At 36.6% G+C, this 21,337-nt stretch overlaps 1 protein-coding gene across 1 annotated transcript in view; it reads right to left on the reverse strand.

The window, feature by feature from the left end:
• Window positions 1-21,337, reverse strand: part of TTC21B (tetratricopeptide repeat domain 21B) — a 58,390-nt gene that overhangs the window by 18,220 nt on the left and 18,833 nt on the right. The window contains exons 13-23 of the mRNA XM_084891588.1: window positions 17,054-17,211; window positions 15,609-15,833; window positions 12,873-13,111; window positions 10,718-10,790; window positions 9,993-10,103; window positions 9,102-9,237; window positions 7,844-7,950; window positions 5,462-5,650; window positions 3,663-3,773; window positions 2,623-2,704; window positions 141-291 (exon numbers count right to left, since the gene is read on the reverse strand). Coding sequence (XP_084747714.1) covers window positions 141-291; window positions 2,623-2,704; window positions 3,663-3,773; window positions 5,462-5,650; window positions 7,844-7,950; window positions 9,102-9,237; window positions 9,993-10,103; window positions 10,718-10,790; window positions 12,873-13,111; window positions 15,609-15,833; window positions 17,054-17,211 — 1,582 coding nt within the window. The remainder of the gene's footprint in view (window positions 1-140; window positions 292-2,622; window positions 2,705-3,662; window positions 3,774-5,461; window positions 5,651-7,843; window positions 7,951-9,101; window positions 9,238-9,992; window positions 10,104-10,717; window positions 10,791-12,872; window positions 13,112-15,608; window positions 15,834-17,053; window positions 17,212-21,337) is intronic.

The raw sequence follows: 21,337 nt of genomic DNA on the forward strand, positions 1-21,337 counted from the left end.
TACAAAACATTTATAGTTTGTTTGGTAAATGAACATATTCTAAAATGTAGATATTTTTCAAAACAAAAAAAATGCATATTCTACTTTATTCACAATGAAGAAAAAAAATATATGTAAGATTTATTTGCCAATAGATTTACCAAAGATACAGTCCTTTACAGTACTGATATCCTGGCTCCAATTTTGCTCTGGAGTTACGTTTTTCAGCCATTAAGAAAAATCTTGGAACATCCTCAAGTTTTCCACATCTTCTTAGGAAATCAATTAAACGAGATAATGTCATGTAATTATCTACAAACAAAGAATATTTCAGATATAGACACACTTTATATCTTTTGTTTTAATGGTTATAATCCTACTTTATTAAAGTATAATTTACTTTAAATGAAATACAATTTAAACAAAGGAATGCCTTTGGGGTTATAATCCCTAAAGAGACTGTGTAGACAACTTGATGATCAATCAAATGACAAAGGGCGGGTTGGTCTGATCACAGTGAGAGAGATTCTAAATACAAAGGCAAATAGACAAAAATGCACATTTGCTATAATTGACTTTTCAATCATTCCTAGGACCAAAATATTCTAGAAACAGTCTCTATGCAGATTAAACCTAAACTCCCACTGTAAGATTTAGGAGAACTGATGTGATTGCACAGGGCAAGTCTGTCAATGGGGACATGCAAGGGAGTAAGAACAGTATATTCTGATGACAATGTTTGAGGTAGGCAATTAGAAATTTACTCTAGCCTTTCCTTCATATTTGTATATCCATGCATATTAGACACTAGCTCACCATACTATAACTTTAAGATATCAGTCCCAGTGTTCTAATCCTATTTTACCTTTTTCTAAGGAAAAGTAATTAATTTAGTTATTTGCTCTCAAGTATAATTTTCTGGCACACTCCTAGAAAGCTTTCTTCTCTCAATTCTACCCAGTTTTGACACTAATAAATATTTTATAAGATTTAAAAAATAATATATGGAAACATTAGAAAATTTGAAAAAATACAAAAATATAAAGAAGAAAAAACACATCCATATTCCCACTAGCTCGAGATGACCACATTTTGGTTTCCTTTTATATATTTATAAGTGAAAGAAATTTATAAATACTTAAACATAAGCAAATGAATATGTTTCTTTGCTTACATATATACAAAATTGAAGTCACACTTGGGTTTTTAAAAAATATATGTATTTTTATTGATTTCAGAGAGGAAAGGGAGAGGGAGAGAGAGATAGAAACATCAACGATGAGAGAATCATTGATTGGCCGTCTCCTGCACACCTCCTACTAGGGATTAAACCTGCAACCGAGCATATGCCCTGACCGGGAATTGAACCATGATCTTCTGGTTTATATGTCAACACTCAACCAATGAGCCACCCCAGCTGGGCCACACGTGGGGTTTTCATTCAACATTATACAGTGAACATTTCTCAACTGTCATTAAATGATCTTCCAAAATATAATTTTAATATGGATGCATAATTATTGGTGGCTCACATTTTATTTCTCTGTAGTTGTGTTTTTAGGTGTTTGGACTCTCAAGTTTCAGTTACTATAGGACTCAGAGTATGGGATTTGTAAAAATTCCTTGCACTGGCTGGTTTGGCTCAGTGGATAGAGAGTTAGCCTGCAGACAATACTACTGAAAAGTACTCATTATTAGTTCAAGTTATAATTACCAGAGATAGATTAAATTGCATTAACTTGTTTTTTTTTTTGTTAAACAAGAAATTTGACAGAAGGCAAATTTCTGCACTTTAAGGAATCTACTGAAAACTGAAATGTATTGCACTCTGAAAATACATAGTCCATATTTATTGATGGATAGTCAGACGATATCTGTCATGTGACAAGACATGAATGAAAGTGTTATGGAATAACAATGTACAGAATTCCTAACTTTGCTTTGAAGAAGCTGGAGACATTTCATCTAGGACTGGACCTTTGAGCAACCTGAAAGAGAGGAGGATCATGCTAGACAAAGGCATTCTGAGAGGTAGACAGCATGTGCAAAGACAGAGCAGAGAATATGAGTGATGCTAAGTTTGATGTTACTAGCCATACATTGGAGGTGAGACAAAATTCATCTTCTAGATGAGCACTTCTTCAAATCTTTCACGTGAGGGCAAAATTGTCATCAATGGCTTAAAACTATTAACAAGGGGCCCAAGCCAGGTGGATCAGTTGGTTGGAGCGTCATCCCAACACTGAAAATGTTGTGGGTTCAATCCCTAGTTAGCGGGTACAGGAGGCAACCGATCAATGTTTTTCACATTGATGTTTCTCTCTCTTTAAAATCAATAAAAACATATCACACACATACACACATGAGGAGAGAGGTCTGCTTTTTACTCACACATGTACTCACAAGGGGACAGGTCTGTTTTTTAAAGACATCAAGTTGGATTATTAGCTCAAAGGGAAATAATGCAATATAGAAACAGCTTAAGATAGACGGAATGAAAATATTATGTACACTACCTTAAATGGCCTTTCAGAAAAGAAGAAAGGGACAAAACAGAATCTAGAACCAAGGCAGAAATGACATAAGAGCCAAGAGGAGAAAAGGAGTTGGGTGCATTAGCCAATACAATCAATGGATATTTACCTGGCTTGCGTTCTAAAAGCTGTTGTAAATGAAACACTGCCTGTTCATAGTCCTGCTTCCTGAACATGATATCTGCCATCATCTATAAAAATAAAAGGTGGCTCTAAAAATATTGCCATATATTTGACAAAGCATATTCCTCCTATCAAGATTTAGCACTAGGAAGATACATTTGAAGAACAGGATGAAAGTTTTACAGAAAGGAGGCCCTTATACAATACATATCAGCCCTGAGATCAGTGTAACAGAAGGTTATCAGGACATGAACAGAATGCTCTGTTCCCAAAGTGTATCTTAGCAGAAAATATGTTTCAAGAGGTTATCTTAAAAGCAGAAACTTTAGGAAACTGCACACTCTATGTGCCATCATAGAAAGATGTCTCATTGGGCTTGCTAAAATGACAAGATTAAAAAAAAACACTCTTAAATTCTTAATATTTAAAAGGAATTTCAAATAAGCAAGACCTACTGAGATTTTCTTATCATATGTTTTAAAGGGAGAGTCCTTACATTTCTAGTTACATTTGTAGTAACTTTGAATAAACTTCACAAACTGTCATCTACATAGCTGTTGGAAAAGCTAACAAATACCTCAGTCCCAGTAAAAATGAAAAAGAAAAAAAAATGTTCTGTTTAAAACTCACCACCTTAAAACAATAAAGGAAGTTTTTTCTATAACTCCAAAAGTCCCACCGCAACTTATAAGTTGGTCCAGCATGTCTGAGTAAGTACTGAGAAGTCAGCCTTCAGCAAATTATGACTTAACACATGACTCACCATGCATCATCCTCTTACACATAAAGAAAATTTAATTAGGCCCAGTACAGCAAATCAGGCCTTATTTAGAAAAGCAGGTTTACCGTTTTTATAAAATAAAAAAAGAATCTTAGTCTTCTTTGGTAAAATGTACTAATAATGTTAAAAATGTTATTTTCCCCCCCCCAAAAAGCCAACATGAGACAGGCCTCTCATCTAGCATTAGTTTTGTGTGGAACCTAAAACACAGCCGCCTTTACAGCACTGAAATCTTTTGGGCTCACCATGGTGGCAGGCTCGTTGTCCTGGTCACTCTGGAGAAGCAGGGCACAGTGCCGCAGGCAGGCCTCGGGGTCGTCGTGTGCCAGGTATAACCGTGCCAGCTCCAACATTATCTGTGGACAAACAGGGCAAGATCAGTGAGAGACTGGCATGAACAGGGACTGAGGAAATTGTCTGGATACAGATTAAACTTCAGTTGATCAAAGTTATCGGAATAAAAATGCCAAGCATGATAGATAGGAAAACTATAGGCACATTCATCTTTCTTTTCTCTTATAATTGAGGGGGGAAAAGGAAAAGCCGGTGGTAACCCACTTGAAAAGTAGAGAGACACAAAACGTGTAAAGAACACTTGCTTAAATCAGGAAATTAAGATTCTGGTCCAAGCTTTTCCATGATGGGACCAAGTCTCTCTTATCTCTTGGAACCTGTTTTCTCATCCTATATAATAAAGAGGTAATATGAAAATTGACCATCATGCCCTCACAAGATGGCTGCCTACAACCAGGCCGGCAGGGGGGGGGGTGGTTAGTGAGGGACGACCAAACAACGGAACAAGCAGGCTGTGTGGGTTGACCAGGCCGGCAGGAGGGTGAGGGATGCCAGTCTGGCACAGGGGGAAGTTAGGGGCAACCAGGCCAGCAGGGGGTCCAGTTTGGGGCGATTAGGCTGGCAGAAAGGGCAACTAGGCCAGCAGGATGGGGAGCAGTTGGGTGACCAGGCTGGCAGAGGGGGGCAGTTTGGGGCAACCAGGCCGGCAGGGGAGACAGTAAGGGTGACCAGGCCAACAGGGGAGCGGGGGGAGAGACACAATTAGAGGTGACCAGGACAGCAGGGGAGGCAGTTAGGGGTGATCTGGCCAGTAGTGGGGGGCAGTTAGGAGCAACCAGGCAGGCAGGCAGGTGAGCAATTAGGAGCCAGCACTCAGGATTGTGAAAGGGATGTCTGACTGCTGGTTTAGGCCTGATCCTGGGGATCATCCCCCAAGGGGGTCACGATTTGGAGAGGGTGCAGGCTGGGGTGAGGGGACCACCCCCCGCAAATGTACAAATTTCATGCACTGGGCCTCTGGTTTGTAAAATAAAAAGCTTGAAGCAGACAATTCCCAAGATATGCTTTATACTGAAACTAGAATTATAGTTCCTTCAGCCATCATGAAACCAGGTGCCTATTTGGTAATGCCTTAATAAAGGTTATTTTTGCCTTACATCTGAAAGAATTGTATTAACTTCAAAATGCTCAATCCTAAAATTTAAATTCTAGAATACAATTGCCTTTTGTTCTATATCACTTATTTTTAGAGATTTTTAAGAAAAACAATCTAATCATCTATCAACATCTGAAAAATTACACCTTTAGTTTATATATGTTTTCTACATCAATATTATCTTTACATTTACTCCCAAACTGCCATATGAGGTAAGAGATTCAATCTAGTCATTTCTGCATATCCAGTAATTGAAAAAGAGGTGTACAAGGGCTGTTTAGTAAGATGAATTGAGTCATCTAGATAATTGAGATTGAAAAATTGTTTTAAAGTAATTATTAAAACACAAATGAATATTGAACATCAAAGAGCTTACAAATTTACTTTACATCACTTATTTCATCATGATTTTTAGATTCTCATATTATTAAAGACAAGTATTTTGAAGGATTTCTAGACATAGTATTAATTTTTAACTTGTATTTTTGTTATATTTCTTTTCAAATCTTTAATAAGCTGATAAGAATTTTACATTTGGAGGAATTAGATGACATCTGGAATAAAAGGTGCTTAAACTTTTATGAAGGTTCTGACCTTATTATCTGTTTCACAATGAACAAGTGCTTCTCTATAAAACTTAATTGCTTTTTCATAGTCTCGCTGAGCAACAGAATGTTTTGCAATCTCTGCACAAATTTCAGCTGCTAAATGTTTCTGTGCAGGAACTGCATCTGGTTGTTCCATCTGAACACGTTTTAGTACCCGATCTTGTAATTCTCGAGCCTACAAAAAAAATAAGGATAAAAAAAACATTAAAAAAAAATAAGTAGAAACTAACAATTCTTAATAGTGAACACATAAAATAAACTTTACTGAAGATTTATTAAAGCATTTTTGGCCCTCGAGCTAACAAAGCGTGACCAAAAGAAAATGTCTCAGTTGAGGTCTTAAACATGCACTTGTTTGCAAATGAGCCAGCATGCCTATACTTTCCAACTGAAGTACTAAAAATTACTGAGTCTTTCCCACTGTTATAAGGATATGTACAAGAAGCTCACTAGGGAACAATGAAACCATAAAACCAATATTTGGAAAAAATGTTCCACTCGTCCAAAGATATTGAAGAAATGACTTATATTATTTGTTAAAAAGAAAAAGAACACATTCTGTTATTTGTTGTAAAAGCAAAACAAAAACAAAAAAATCTCTGAAACAGCCCACTGTCTAAGAATGGAAAATGGCTAATCAGTTTTTGATGCATATATACATAGGGTCCTAATTGTGCACAGACAACCGGAAGGAAGGCAGGGGTCTTCCTCAGGGTAAGAATGTAGAGCAGGTTGCTAAATTAGAAGAACATTAGCCTTTCCACCCACAGATCTGTTTTCTGACACATTGAGACCCTCCTTTAATAAGTGACAGAGAACGCCTGTGCTTTAAGCCTGCACAATAAAATTTAACTTTGAGCTAATCATTCACTAAGGCATTCATGCGTTCATGTAACAAACAGTGAATATTCACCATCTGCCACACATTATGCTGCACCCAGGGCGCCCTTTTGGAGACCCCTGTCAAAATGTTGGTTGACAACTGGTGTTTAATGAGGATGGTCTAAAGCTGAGTGTGTTTGGGAATCACAGGTCCTAACATTAATTTAGGAAATTATAATAAACATTCTTCTGGAAATGGAAGAGAATGGATTAGAGAATATTATTAGATACAGCATATGGTGAAGGTTAAGATGGTTTCGTGAAATTTTACTTTTATATGATGAAGATGTAGCTACATGGACATGCTGGTAAAATCCACAGAAATGAATATTAAGTGAAAAAAGCATAACCAAATATAGGTCTGTACTTATCAATTATAATTTTATAAAATTATAAAATTGTTAAGTGCTTTATGGCATTTGGATTCTTTATTTCTGATTTATTTAGATATTTTTTCACAGAAAAGATAAGTTGCTAAAAAGTGATTTCCCCTAGGATTTTCCTGCAATTAAAGAATTAGAAGTTCTGTTAGCTAAAGCTCAAAACTTAAACATTTGATAAATGAGTTGCACAGAATGCAGAACTCTTCTGGGTACATGAAAATGACGTCAAAAGAATGGTATTCTAGAAAGCAAATATAGTGAGATGCTCTATGTTCTACTTCAAGTTCAGCGAAGATTTGGGGCAAATCAATTAACAAATGACCCAGTCGACAACATCATTTAAAATCCACATGGAAACTTTATTAAAATTGATTACAATGTAAGGCATAAAGCAAACTTCAACAAATTTCAAAGGGCTGAATCATTCAAACCATGTCTGACCACAGTGAAATTAAACTAGAAATACTTATAAAAACGATAACAAGAAAAACTGGAACTGCCCAGAAATTGAACACTATTACTTTTATTTTTTACTGGAGACCCAATGCATGAAATTCATACACGGGGGTTGGGGGGTGTCCCTCAGCCCAGTCTGCACCCTCTCCCATCTGGGACCCCTCAAGGGATATCTGACTGCCTGTTTAGGCCCAATCCTGGTAGGGCATTGTGGGGGAACCAGGCCTGCAGGGGAGAACAGTTGGGAGGCCCAGGCTGGCAGAGGAGGGCATTTAGGGACAAACAGGCTGGCAGGGGAGCAGTTAGACATCAATCAGGCTGGCAGGCAAAAGTGGTTAGGGGCAATCATGAAGGCAGGCAGACAAGCAGTTGGGAGCCAGCAGTCCTGGATTGTGAGAGGGATCAGGCCTAAACGGGCAATCGGACATCCCTCAAGGGGTTCCAGATTGGAGAGGGTGCAGGCTGGGCTGCACCCCCATGCATGAATTTCATGCCCTGGGCCTCTAGTTAGCAATAATATATGGAAATTCAATCATTTCCATTTTGGCTTATTTTCTGTGAATGAGATTGGTTTACTCTTACATGTGCATATTTCCTTCTGCATCCATCCTCCACCCACAACCACCCTCACAAGCAAATGCATTTACCTGTTGTAATGAAGTAATTGCATCACCAGGTCTTTCCATTTTACTGTAAACTTTTGCTAGAAGAACTTGCAAACGTCCATCTTCCATGACAGCTGACAGTTCATTTACTATGAAAGAATTGAATACATTGGGAAGAAATATTAATTTTAAACAAATGCTTACATTTTCAACCATTTTAAAAAGTGGTCTTTGGAAAGGTTTTAAAAAATAGTGAACAAAGTTAAAAATTTTTCAGTCAGTTATCTGAGAAATGGCCATTTTTTTTTTATTTTTTTTTTTAAAGATACAAACAGGTTGGAAGAAAAAATGAAGAACTGGATAAAAACTGGAGGTTTTTCTTAAGACATATATTTAGAAATATCAATGTAATAACTTAGTTAATAATTTGAATTTTCATTCTTAAGTATATAAAATTTCTTATTGAAGTCATTAAAAGATAAGAGAATATCTGTTGTACTGTAAGAGAGCTATTTTTTTAAAATAATATATTATTTTATTTGATAGGCTATGAATCACAGTCAGTAAGAACATCGCTTGTGATGCCAACCAGTCTGGTTTCAAATTTAGGCTTCATCACTTACTACTATTTAACCTTGAACAAGTACTTAACCATTCTGTACCACCCTCCCATGTGTAAAAGAGGGGAAATGATAGTACCTATTTCATAGGGCTGTTGTAAAATATTTAAAGTTAATAAGTACAAAGTAAGTTAACATATGCAAAGCAATTAAAATAAAGTGTGGTATGTGGTTGAAAGCGATTTAAATATTTAGTATTATTACTTTGTGATCTAAGCAGTAAAAGAACCCTAAATACTAATTAACAGAAATATATTTCTTCCACCACTTAAGAAATACATGGTCTGTGCCAGTCTGTTTGAAGTGGTTGATTTAAATTATTTCTTTAATTTTACATTATGGATGTTTCTGTCTCTCTCTCTCTCTCTGAAATCAATAAAAATATATTTTTAAAAACTTATAATAAAAATGTTTACTTGTTTAAACATCAGACATAATTGGAATTTAAAAGAACTTTACATCATTTTGGAAAGTATCTTTCTATAACGCAATTAACTGTTTCATAAATCTGTTATAGATTTTTCAAATGTCTTATTTTAATAGAGTGATATTCTGATCAATGAAATAAGCAACTTCACATATAAAATACTGGGAATACAAATACACATTTCTATAATACAAAAATGAAAAGATAAGGTATATCAGGTATACTTTTTTTCAAATCAGGAATATTTTCATACCAAGTTCATGAGCTAGAGCGTGTTGAAGAACTTTTTCTGCTTTGTCATACCATTTCAATTTTAATAAAAGCTCTGCTAAGTCGTAGCAAAGATAATTTTGTCCATTTTTCAGTGCAGCTTCATAGTAAGTGATTGCCTAAACAAAACCCATTTTAGTTAGGAAGAGGCAATGAGAATGGCATTCAAGCATAGGTAACTTACACACAAATTTAAAACATATTCATAATTGAAAATAACCAAGGAGAAGCTTAGGCATATATCTGCACTACCAGTTAACATGCCATTTTCCTCAGAGAATCAAACATCACACAAGGCAACTAGCATTTCTTGTATAAGTAGTTATTAATAGAGTGCTTGGTGAAAACAAATGTTTTTTAATGGTTTTATTCCAGATGCCAGTGAACTTTATCAAATGCAAATACTTTGCGAGCTGTTATATAAATGTTCAACAGTTACCAGGAATAGAGCAAAAATATAGCAACTAAAGAATACTCATTTACTCTAGGAGGCAAAACAAAACAAAACAAAACAAAAACCAAACCCCCAAACCCAACCCTCAAAGCACATAGCTTACCAAAATTCATTCCAAAGAAAGGATATCTATTATGCTTTGTCATATAATGAAAGAAATGTTAATAGCAACTGGTTTAGTGATAAGAATTTAGGTGTAAGATGAGGCCTGGAGTAGACTTTAGTCCAAATAGTCTTAGCAAAATGCAGTGACAAGAATGTGAGACAAGAAAAAGACTTTAGCACAAATTCCAGCTTGTGGACACAATTTGAAGTTTTACAACCATCAAGATATAAACGGTGCTAGCTGACACCTCTCATAGAGCAGACTTTTTGAAAAAATTGACCCAATAGATATATTTTAAACTGTAAAGTACTTGCCTTTGAATAGTTATGAGTTTTTACAAGCGCTTTCCCAACTTTGCTTGCCAGTGTTCCATCTTTTGGGTTTTGATTTAATGCTTGCTCATATGCTACTATGGCTTCTTCAGGCTAATGTTGACAGACACAAAGAATAGGCAATAGATAAAGAGCTGGGCTGGGTCCCACTAATGGCAACATTTATATAATTATGTGCTTCATTTGGAATATTTAATAAGATTAATAAAGCATGTATTGAAGTCCAGAAACCTTAATAATTTCAGAAAGGCGACAATCTACTAGTATAGGTATGACTTATCAGTATACTCCCAACCAGGTTAATTGTTCTCTTGCCTTCATAAGCAAAAATCTGAGTAGTAAGAGAAAAGTTCTTGACTTTTCATTTCTGGCAGTCATCACAAAAGCCAGATAGAGTCAGAGAACTGCTTCCCTTTGAAGAAAACACCACATAGCAATAGTTCAATTCATGCTTCTGTTTAAAGGAGTCTCTTCACTTGCTTCTGATAACATTTCTATTTTAAATAATGAATGTGTTGAATTATTGGGTTTCAATTTGAAAAGAAAAGCGTTTTTTTATTGTAATGGTTGTCTCCTTTCACTGTGATGACTGAATTTTGAATATTAAGTAAACATTATTTAGAAAACCAAATTCCTTTTCATTTGGGATGTTATACTAATCACAGAGATTTTTTAAAAGTCTAAGTTCAGTAGCATCAGAAATTTACCTCTTGAATATTCATGTATGCATCTCCCAGGAGAAGAAAAGAATGAGGGCTGGGCATTATTTCAGCAATTTCTCTGGAAATCAGACCAATGCTATTTAGTATATTAAATACAAATATTTTCTTCTAAAAGGTAAACATATTTATTTCAATTAACCAATAACCTTCAGAATACCTTCTACATATCCAACAGTGTAACACTGTGAGAAACACTAACAAAAAACAAAACCACCATACCCATAACCAGAGTGTTTATGTTTTTCATTAAGTCTTTGCATTTTCTGATATGCAGGAGTCAGAGTACAGGTGGATAAATTGTATCCAGAAATATATTTTCTGTATGTTTAATTTTGAAATGACATGGAAGTAAAGGTACCAAAATGGATTGGGGGGCAGGCTGGAGGAAGGACATCACTTATTCTCCTATGTATCTTGAGCTCTGGTATTCATGGCATTAACCATGTGCTGAAATGAGTTACTTTAAAAAACATCCAGTCTTCTATTGTACTTCAGTATTTCCTGTTTATTTTTTACCTGCAAAATTTAACTACTAAAGGTCAAAATACCAAAGTTACTCAAATAAGAACATGATACTAAGTCTTTAACATATAGAATTTCATTTAATTGGTCAAAAATTCTTATGAGAAAGAGAAATATTATTTTGATATTACAGATGACGCTGAGTTTGTCTACAACTAATATGTCAGATCTGCTTAAAACAGAAACCTATGCTTTTAACTGCTATAATAAACTGCATTCAAACAAATCAGCCCTATTTGGAAATACTTTCACCATTAGAGATGATAGTTAGTGCTCATCTTTAGGAACTGTGATGTAGAACTTTAGTTCATCTATCTATACCAGGGTACTACTCCCTTGTTGTTGTTGTTTTTAAATCACACAGCACCTACAAAGATTCTAAGCAAGGGATGAGAAATGGGGGCAGGCTTAGAAGGGATCAATGAGGGAAAAGGAGGGGACATGTGCAATACTTTCAACAATAAAGATTTAATTAAAAAATAAAAGGATCTAAAGAGACAAAAAAAAAAAAAGAAAAAAGAAAAAAAGAATTTGAGCAGATTTCTGAGCCTTGATATATACATATTAAACCAATTTGACGACTTAATTCATCAGTATTTTACTGTTTTTAAGAGATAAAAATGTTAATTTTCTCTTATGTGGAGTGTGTGCATGTATGTTCATCTGTATGTTTAGGTAGAAGAGTAAAAGCAACCTGTGTGTGTGCATGTGTGTATATGTCCATGTGTACGTGTTGTATATCTCAGTAACTCCTAAGGGCATTAGAACATAACTTTCAGTTAATTTATTTTTATTGATTTTAGAGAGAGGAAGGGAGAGAGAGAAAAACATCACTGTGAGAGAGAAACATTGATAGTTTGCCTCCCACACACACCCTGACTAGGGAATTGAACCCAAGACTGAGTATGTGCCCTGACCGGTAACCGAACCTGTCACCTTCTGGTGTATGGGATGATGCTCAACAATCTGAGCTACACTGGCCAGAGCACATATAACTTTTAAAGTCCCTGTTCTTTCACCACGAAACATTTGTAATCCATACCTTAGTGTAGTACATACTAAACCATAATACTTTTTCTGTATCTATAGTAATCAGAGCATAATGTTAATTAAACCAGACAGCCAAAGGACCTCCAGATGTCCTCTGGATGACCTTCTAAATGAAGCCAGGGAGTGAGGGCCGAGGCAAGCCACCGCAGCTGCGAGGGCCAAGCCCCTTCCACGAATTTCGGGCATTGGGCCTTTAGTCTATTATATTAAGAATTAAACATGACCATCTAGCCCCAGAATTGATGTTACATTACATAATTATCTTAAATTATTAATACATATAATTGTTGTTCTTTCCCTTCCTCAACAGAAAGATGTCTAAAAGTAACATCTGACGAGGGAGGAGAACTGGGAAACCAGAATGAGCCACAGGTTGAAGTAATCCTAGGTATTATGCTCTATGTTTTTGAGAGAGTAGCTTGGCTAGAGTGACTGTGGTTGATGGTAGAAGGAAGTGAGAAAAATGAAGGCAAGGATATATACAGTACCTATAAAACACTTAAAAAAGAAGTAAAACAAATTTGGGAATTAATTTTAGGAGGTTAAGTGCATTAAAATAACCATTTACCTATAGCAAGTGATATACAATATTTTATCTTTTCTATGCTTCAGGTATATATCTGCCATCTTTTCTTTGACTTCAATGAAATAAGTCTGTTCGGATGTAACGTTCTGAAGCATGCTTAAAGCCCGCTCAACGTCTCCTTGGGCCAGAGCTAGGTCTGCATTAGCAATGGTAACACGCAATTCTTCAGATGTCCCAGAAAATTCATGGACAGCATCTTGTAACACCTTTGCTGCCTCATGCTGTAAGGATGAAATAAAAATAACATTCAATACTCAACAAATTATATTAGAAATGAGGATTTTCTACGAAAACAGAATGAACAATAAATGCTAGCACAATTAGGATATTCATGAAATGCTGATGGATTTTTTAAAAGCAAAAAAATTTAAAACTAAATGCACAAACCAAATTCAGATAACATTATAAACACTGGTTTTTACATAATTGAGACAAAGCAGTTGCTACACAAGAGACACCACTACTATAATTTACCTAGAGGCCCGGTGCACAAAATTTGTGCATGGGAAGGGGAGTCCCTCAGTCTGGTCTGCACCTTTCACATTCCGGGACCCCTTGGGGGATGTCTGACTACTGGTTATGGACATTCCTCTTGAAATCTGGGACCGCTGGCTCCTAACCACTCGCCTGCCTGCTTGATTGCCACTAACCATTAGCATGCCTGCCTGATCGCCCCTAACCAACTCTGCTTTGGACCCCGCCATGGCAGCTTCGTCCAGAAGGACATCAGGAATGACGTCCATAAGGTGGGTTAGCTGTCCAGTCTAATTAGCATATTATGCTTTTATTATTGTAGATAAGCATTTACTTTGCAGCCAGCATTATATTAACCTAATTCTCACAAATAACCTGTCAGATAATTACTATTAAAACCCCTACCCTGCAGCAAGGAAATTGAGATTTAGAGAGTTAAGAAGTTAACAAATGATAGACCTGAATTCAGGCTCAGGCAGCTTGACTCCAAAGCTTAAATTCTTAGCCACATTCATTATTATCTCGTTGATGCAATCTAGTCCAGTCACTTACTGCACCCAACGGCTCCTCATTAAGTAGTGTAGTACTTTATTCCCTATCTCAGTACATCATTTTTCTTATACCTCAGGTGAACATATTACTTCATTTCTAAATTTGTATCACAATGAATCTAAAATGTTATTTAAGATTCATCTCAAATGTCATTTAAGATCCATTTCAACTTTAAATATAGAATATTTGGATTTCAGAAATTTTAAGATTTGAGAAAACTAGGACATCTTAGAATCAATTATTTATGCATGGCAGTTGGTTCTTCTTATTTAAATGCATCTTATATTCATTTATTAGTGAAACAGAAATTGAGACTTGGCAATTATCTAGATACTAGAGGCCTGGTGCATGGATTTGTGTATTTGTGTGGTCCCTCAGCCTGGCCTGCACCCTCTCATAATCCAGAATCCCTCAGGTAATGTCAGAGGCCCGGTGCATGGATTCCACCCAATCCCCGCAGACCAGGCCGAGGGACCCCACTGGTGCACAAATCCATGCACCAGGCCTCTAGTATGCATAAAAGATCTTTGGTTACTCTCTTCCCACTCCCCCTTTCACTCCCCTCTGAGATTCATTAGTATGTTTCATGTTTCCATGCCTGTGAGCTAAGTGTCTGCCCCCTTGTGGTCAGTGTGTGTCATAGCTACCGCTCTAATGGTTGGATACTTAGCATATTGCATTTTATATATATATATAGAGGTCCAGTACACAAATTTGTGCACGGTTGGGGTTCAACCGGCTGGCCCCAATTGGGGCTGATCAGGCCAGGCTGGCTGGGCTGCAGGCAGTAGGTGGAATGGCCCTGCCCCCGATTGGGGTGGAGGTGCCATCTGGGAGCAGGGCCAGCTCGGGAGAGGGGCCGCAGGCGGTTGGCCAGCTGGCTGGCTCTGTCCCCTGGTCAAACTCCCGATTGAGGGGATTATTTGCATACTAGCCTTTTATTATATAGGATAGTGTTCTTAACTTCCACTGAAATATAAAAATAAATAAGCAACTGCTGCAATCCAAAAACCAGATATCAATGACATTAAGTTCTTCATTTTCTTGAATTCTCTCAAAATTACCTCCTATTTTCCATCTATCCATCCATCCATCCATCTATCCATTTATATTATTATTAAAGCATTTGATTTTAAGGCTGTCCTATGAATTTATCAAAGTTGTTATTCATCCACTGGTTCTTTTGTTTCCTCAAGTACTAGAATTTCAGGTTGGTATTTTCATTTTATTTCAGTAGTACTTGTGTGTACATGTATGCTTGTGTGTGTGAAGCCTTTAGAAATTCACAGAACTATATTATATTATTTTTCATAATAGCTGGGTAATCATACATTATAATGCTATTATACTTATTAATACATTGCATAATATGTCATAATACATTTCATAATATGTCATATTACATTGTATTGTAATTCACATTATGTTATGTTATGTTATGTTATGTTATGTTATGTTATAACATTTTATGGTAGCCAATCTAAGTACACTGATACTTAATGTCTTCCACGTGCAAACTATGTATAACTTCAGGGGCTTGCAAAAAGTACATGATTTGGTGAGAAGTGTTGAGAAATAAATTTTCTAAATTTTACTACTTGGTCAGGGTAGCTTTTTCATTTCCTACTAACATATATACATATTTAAAATAAAAAGTTCAGATCTGAGTTAATGAATTAAAATTTGACCTACCTGTTCTCCATTTAAGCAGTAGACCTCTACCAACTCAAGAAAGATTGATAAACGATGGCTCGCATCAATTTCAGTATTTTTGTATTTTGATTTTGAGGAGGCTCCATTTTTCCTCACTCCTGGTAAACTCATTGCCATATGTAGAGTTTTAATGGCCTCTCCTATTTCTCCCATTTTCTTTTGTGTCTGAGCTTTTGTCAAATGATATAAAGGATATTCTCTCACCTGAAAAAAAAATCAGAAATACTTCCTTGGAGTGCTTACAACATCAATATATAATTTACAGTCCATCAAACACTAAAATGATAGGATATTTGAGGATAGCCTGAGGTCTAAATACATAAGGTCTATTTCTGTCCTTTTATTAACTTTCTGATCCAATATTATATTAAATCAAATTCAGGAAACCTGCCACCATCTAACATCCCTCTGGATGAACCACCAGGTAATTAAGAGCTTCTACTGTGACAGAGGAGAAAATGCAAACGAAGTACGTAAGGCTAGAAAATGTATTCTAAAATAATCTGAGTTTTCAGGAGAGGAGTTTCTTTATCTGGGACTGCTGGGACTGATATAAAGTCATTAGATTTCTAGAAACAAGGTTTTCCCCCTTTTCTTTATTTTTAAGATTAAGCATTTTAGGATACGTTAATCAAAACTTGGTCTTATCATTTGGTACGACTCAGAAAGATGAAACAAAGCTTCTGTCTTTATTGTGGTTAGCAGCAGTGTATACAGAAAAACAAAATGACAAAAACAAGTGAGCAATGAGTCAAAGGAGATAATCTAGAATGAGGTGAAGTAGCAGCCATTTAATGTCTGGGACGCTACACGCCTCTGTGAGTTTCAAAATGACTCAGCATCTTTGATGATAAACAGAGAAAAGTTATTAAAGATCCAGGTTCAAGCCCTGTACACCAAAAGAGGGTGGGTTCAGTGCCAACTTAGGTAGCGGTCAATCTCTGGCTAATGAGCATAAAGAAGGCAACCGATAGATGTTGCTCTTTCACTCTCTAAAAATCAGTAAAAACATATCCTCAGGTGAGTATTAAAAAACAAACAAACAAAAAAACAAGGTCCAAGACGGAAACAGGCAATAAAATAAATCCTAATACAGAAAAATATTTATAGTTTACAATTATTTTTGATACTTTCATTATTGCATTTAACATTCACTATAGCTGTAGGGTATTATGAGTTGTATAGAAAGGAAAAGGGAGGTTCAGAGAGATAAATAGCAACACTAGGCACTGTCCACAGGTCTTTGTTGCCCAGTCCCTACAATTTAACTCTACACAGTTGTTCCATTTCTTCTCCTACTGCTTATGAATACAAAATCTTTTTAATTTAAAAAATGCATTTATTAGCAAAATATTAAAGGCTAAATTTTTTTTAAAAGTTGATATATAAACATTTGCTAAAGATTCCAGGAGGTTGATACTTACTTTAAAGTTATAGCTCAGACAAAGTTCAAGAGACTGAGAACATAATTTAAATTTATCCTGAGACAAATAAACTTGAGCCATCAGGAGGTAAGCATCTGCATAGGAAGAATTGTGTTCCAGGCAATGCTGCAGGTTACTATAAGCTGCTTCAATGTCACCTAATGAGAGACACAAAACACCATTTAATTCAAATAATTAAGAACTGGAGATCTTAGAAGTAAGAGGGAGAAAAGTAGTCAGTCTATGTGTTTGAAGTCCTCTGTTCGCAAGGCCATGATTTAACCTCTTCTTTGTAGTCCACATGAAAGAATTTACATGTAAATCAGAGTACTGTACACCTGTAAGACCACACCTGGGTCAAAAGAAGCAAACCAGAGAAAGTGTGAAAAAATCAGAATCAATCACCACTGTTACTCAGAGACCTATGCATGTATCTATATTCACTTTCCTTTTCAATTTATTTTATTTACAATTTCATTAAGTTATGTAAAACATAGAAATTTAATAGGTAGAATGTTATAGTAACAAAGGGGATTTAGTCTAGTTATCATTCTAGACTAAAAGTTTTAAAAATCTAGAAATTTTATTACCATCCATAAAATTACAAAAAGACATATTGATATACCCTAGAGATTTAGAAGCATGAGTTTTAGATTTAAAATACTTTTAAATACAACTGAAATATTAAAGATATTGGAAACACATCTACTGTACATCTGGGAGTCTTAAAATAAAAGCAAATGATCAAGATTAAAGTTACTGGAAGAGTGGAGCCTACCCTGGATTGGCGGATGCGGTACAAGAGGCTCTTCCTCTAAACAGTAGTCTCTGGGTGCTAGTGGTCTGATATGAGATAACATGTGCTTATCTGCATTAGCCATCTCATAAACTGGCCTTAGGTAAGCCTAGCTAGGCCAACTCCCCATTCAGCTTTGCTAGGAGAATGGGGAAAGAAGAGATCCTCAACTGCTTTTGGTTCCTTAACATTACCTACCACCTCAACAGACAAGGCTAAAGCCAGGGCTCCAGTATTCCTACTTATAATACAAATCCATTTAAACAGAAAACATTTTTTCTTAGAGACAGAATTAATGAACAAAAATCTGGCAGTGGCAGCACAAAACTTATATAGTGTCAAAATTTGTCCATTAACCATCAAGCATAATTGTGATGCAATCTGACACTCAGAACAGATAAAAAAGGAAATGTGAAGGTTAAGCAAATGAATTTGCATGGGAATTACAGTTCCTCTGTTCTTTTAGGAAGGAGGAGAATTAAGGAAGTAACTTGAAATAAGAGCTTATTACCAAGGAGAGAAAGTATATGGAAAAGAATCAGGATTTACAAAAAAGTGACTTAAGAAAACGAGGAATGCATGAATAACTGAGATAAGAATCTTGTCTCTTCTAAAGCAAGGGGAAGAATGCGCCACTTATTTCAGAAGTATTTAAAAATAGAGAAATTGGTCATCACTGTTGGGGGAAAAGACGACCATATAAACAAAGATCACATCAACATCACATTCTTATCTAAGAGCAGTCCAATTTCTTTTGAAGAAACAATGAAAGCCTTTGCTGTCTGATCTGTTTTTGTCAGGGACCTGTAAAATAATGTACTAGTAGCTGGGCTTTTTCCAAGGTTCCTGAGAGGGAGACTCTAAATCTTGGAATTTTACAAATTCCATGGAATGTCTTTGTTATCTGTGGTGGGCTCTGATAGTTTATGATGACAGTATGACTCAGGATGGGGGCTGCCCACCTCATGAAGACCCACCATATCATATGGAGGTGTCGAACTCAATCAGAGAAGGGGCCAAAATCTAAAATCCAGCCTAAATCGCGGGCCGAATGGTTTACTGAACAGTCATAAACTGACAATGTCATAAACTGACAGCGGAGTGCAGTGATGACAGCGCGGTGCGGGCCACATTGCAAGGCCTGGCCGGCCGGATTTGGCCCGCGGGCCTTGTGTTTGACACATGTGGATTAGAGGGTTGGGGCTTTGAACCTTGTGATATCAACCTGACTGGCAGAAGGGAACTGAGATTGAATTCAATCACGAGGCCAGCCAATGATTTGATCCATCCCTTTGTAATGAAACCCTATGGAGACTCAACCTTTAGTGAGCTTCCATGGCTGCTAATGTACTGCAGGTGCTGTCCTACATCCCTGTGGCAGAAGGTTCCTGTGTCCCAACTCCACAGGCAGAGGACAACGGCAGCATCACATTTGGGATCCGCCCAGACCTCACACTATGCGTCTCTTCCTTCTGCTGGTTCGGATTAACGTCCTTTGTTATAATAACACTGTGATTCAAAGTATAATGCTTCCCTGAGTTCTAGGAGTCATTCTGGTAAATTCTCAAACATGAAGGGATAACAGGGAACCTAAAATGTGGACCCAGCTAGTCAGAAGTGCAGAGGGCCCTGGGTTGCAGAGGGCTCCTCTGGTCTAAAGTGAGGGCATTCCGATAGAGGGCTATATGGCCTTAACTTGTAAAGTTTGGTCCAGATCCAGGTAGTTGATGCAGCTGGCAAATGAGCAAGAATACTGCTATTTAGACACATGCCAGTATAGTCAGACCCCAACTGCTCTGCCTGCCCAGCACCCCTTGTTCTCACAATGTAATTGTAAGTTGCTGATGGACTGTTTCTTTGTCAAGCAGGAGATAAATCCAGAGTCACAAAGAGAATGTATGAGTCTGCTCTGCAGAAGGAATGAATGCCTCTAAGAAAGTTGTGACCACCTGCTGCTGTCCAAACCTCTGGTTACACAAGGTGTCACATGAGAGGGAGACTGAAGAAACACAGACGCCTCCCTGAGTTCCCTGAAACACCCCCTCTCTCTAACTCCCTCACTGCAAAAAAAAATCCCCAGTTTTGCTTTTTGGGAAAGACATATTTGAGAGGTCTTACCCTCCTGTCCTCTCACCCTGGCCAAATCAATGAACCTTTCCCTATCTCTGAGCACCAGTGTCTCAGTGTTTGGCTTATCTGTGCATCAGACACACAAATGTGAATTTAGACAATGTTAACAACATCGGCACCATTTCAAATGATTTCAGGCTGCTCCTTTTTAAAAATGGGTTAATATATGACACTTTTATTCCTAGAGACTTTGACAATTAAGTATTACAATGATGAGACTTACTTATATCTAATTTCAAAATAAATAATAAATGTTTAATAAATTAATCTGAACTCAAAGTTACAGTTTGACTAACTAGTATGTGATACCCATTGTAATTGGGAAGAAAAAACAGAAACATCATGTGATGGGGGGAGGTAGGAGAAGGAAAAGCAGGGATAAATAGACTTGACCTGGGGTGGAAAACACACAATACAATATACAGGTGATGTACTGTAGAATTGTATACTTAAAACCTATAATTTTATTAACCAGTGCCACCCCAATAAATTTAGTAAAAAAAAGAAATATAATGTGGCTCAACAGAAGTCAACCAGAAGGTCATTTCTCACAACTAGAGAACTTTAGAGGTGAAACAGGCTTTTGAAATTATCTAGGTCTTTTTTTTTTTTTTAACAGTTAAAACTGTCATTCAAAAAACTTGTGAAGTCAATCTCTTAATTCTTTCCATTATATATAAGATGTAACTGTTAATGAGAATAAACAGTTGGTTTCTGCCCATTAGGACTTTGTAAACTTAATTTATTTAGCACAGTATTCAACCAGCAAAGGTACATATATAGGCACCATGTCATCATCTGTTTTTATGTATATCAGGGGTCCTCCAACTTTTTAAAGTGGGGGCCAGATCACGATCCCTCAGAGAGCTGGAGGGCCGGACTATATGAACTACTAATTCCTACTGTAACACCTCGGCTGCGCTCACTGCCCAAAAAACCTGGCGGGCCGGATCAGACTCCTCTGCGGGCCGCATGTGGCCCGTGGGCCGTAGTTTGAAGACCCCTGGATATCATACATATGTTTGTGTACTAAAAAGCTAAGCTATAATGGAGGTTGTTTGTTTGGTTATCTATGTATCTATCTATTATATCTATTAATTATTATTTTTTTAAAAATCTTGATTGTTATGGCCCCCCCTCCAATTTTTTTTTTTTTTTTTTTTGGTTGTATGTAACCAGTCACAGAAACTAAACACGAATTAAGAAATTCCATTAGGACCTGAAACCTGGTAAAGGGTTTTGTTATGCTGACAAGTTAACAACTATGGATTAATGACTGTAAATTACCATTGAGAGGCCCCAGTACTATGTGATAGACTTTTGTAAAGTGTTAAAACTGGATTTTCCCAACTATTCAC

Source organism: Pipistrellus hanaki (genome assembly GCF_964339955.1).
Source record: "Pipistrellus hanaki genome assembly, chromosome: 8".
NCBI lineage: Eukaryota > Metazoa > Chordata > Mammalia > Chiroptera > Vespertilionidae > Pipistrellus > Pipistrellus hanaki.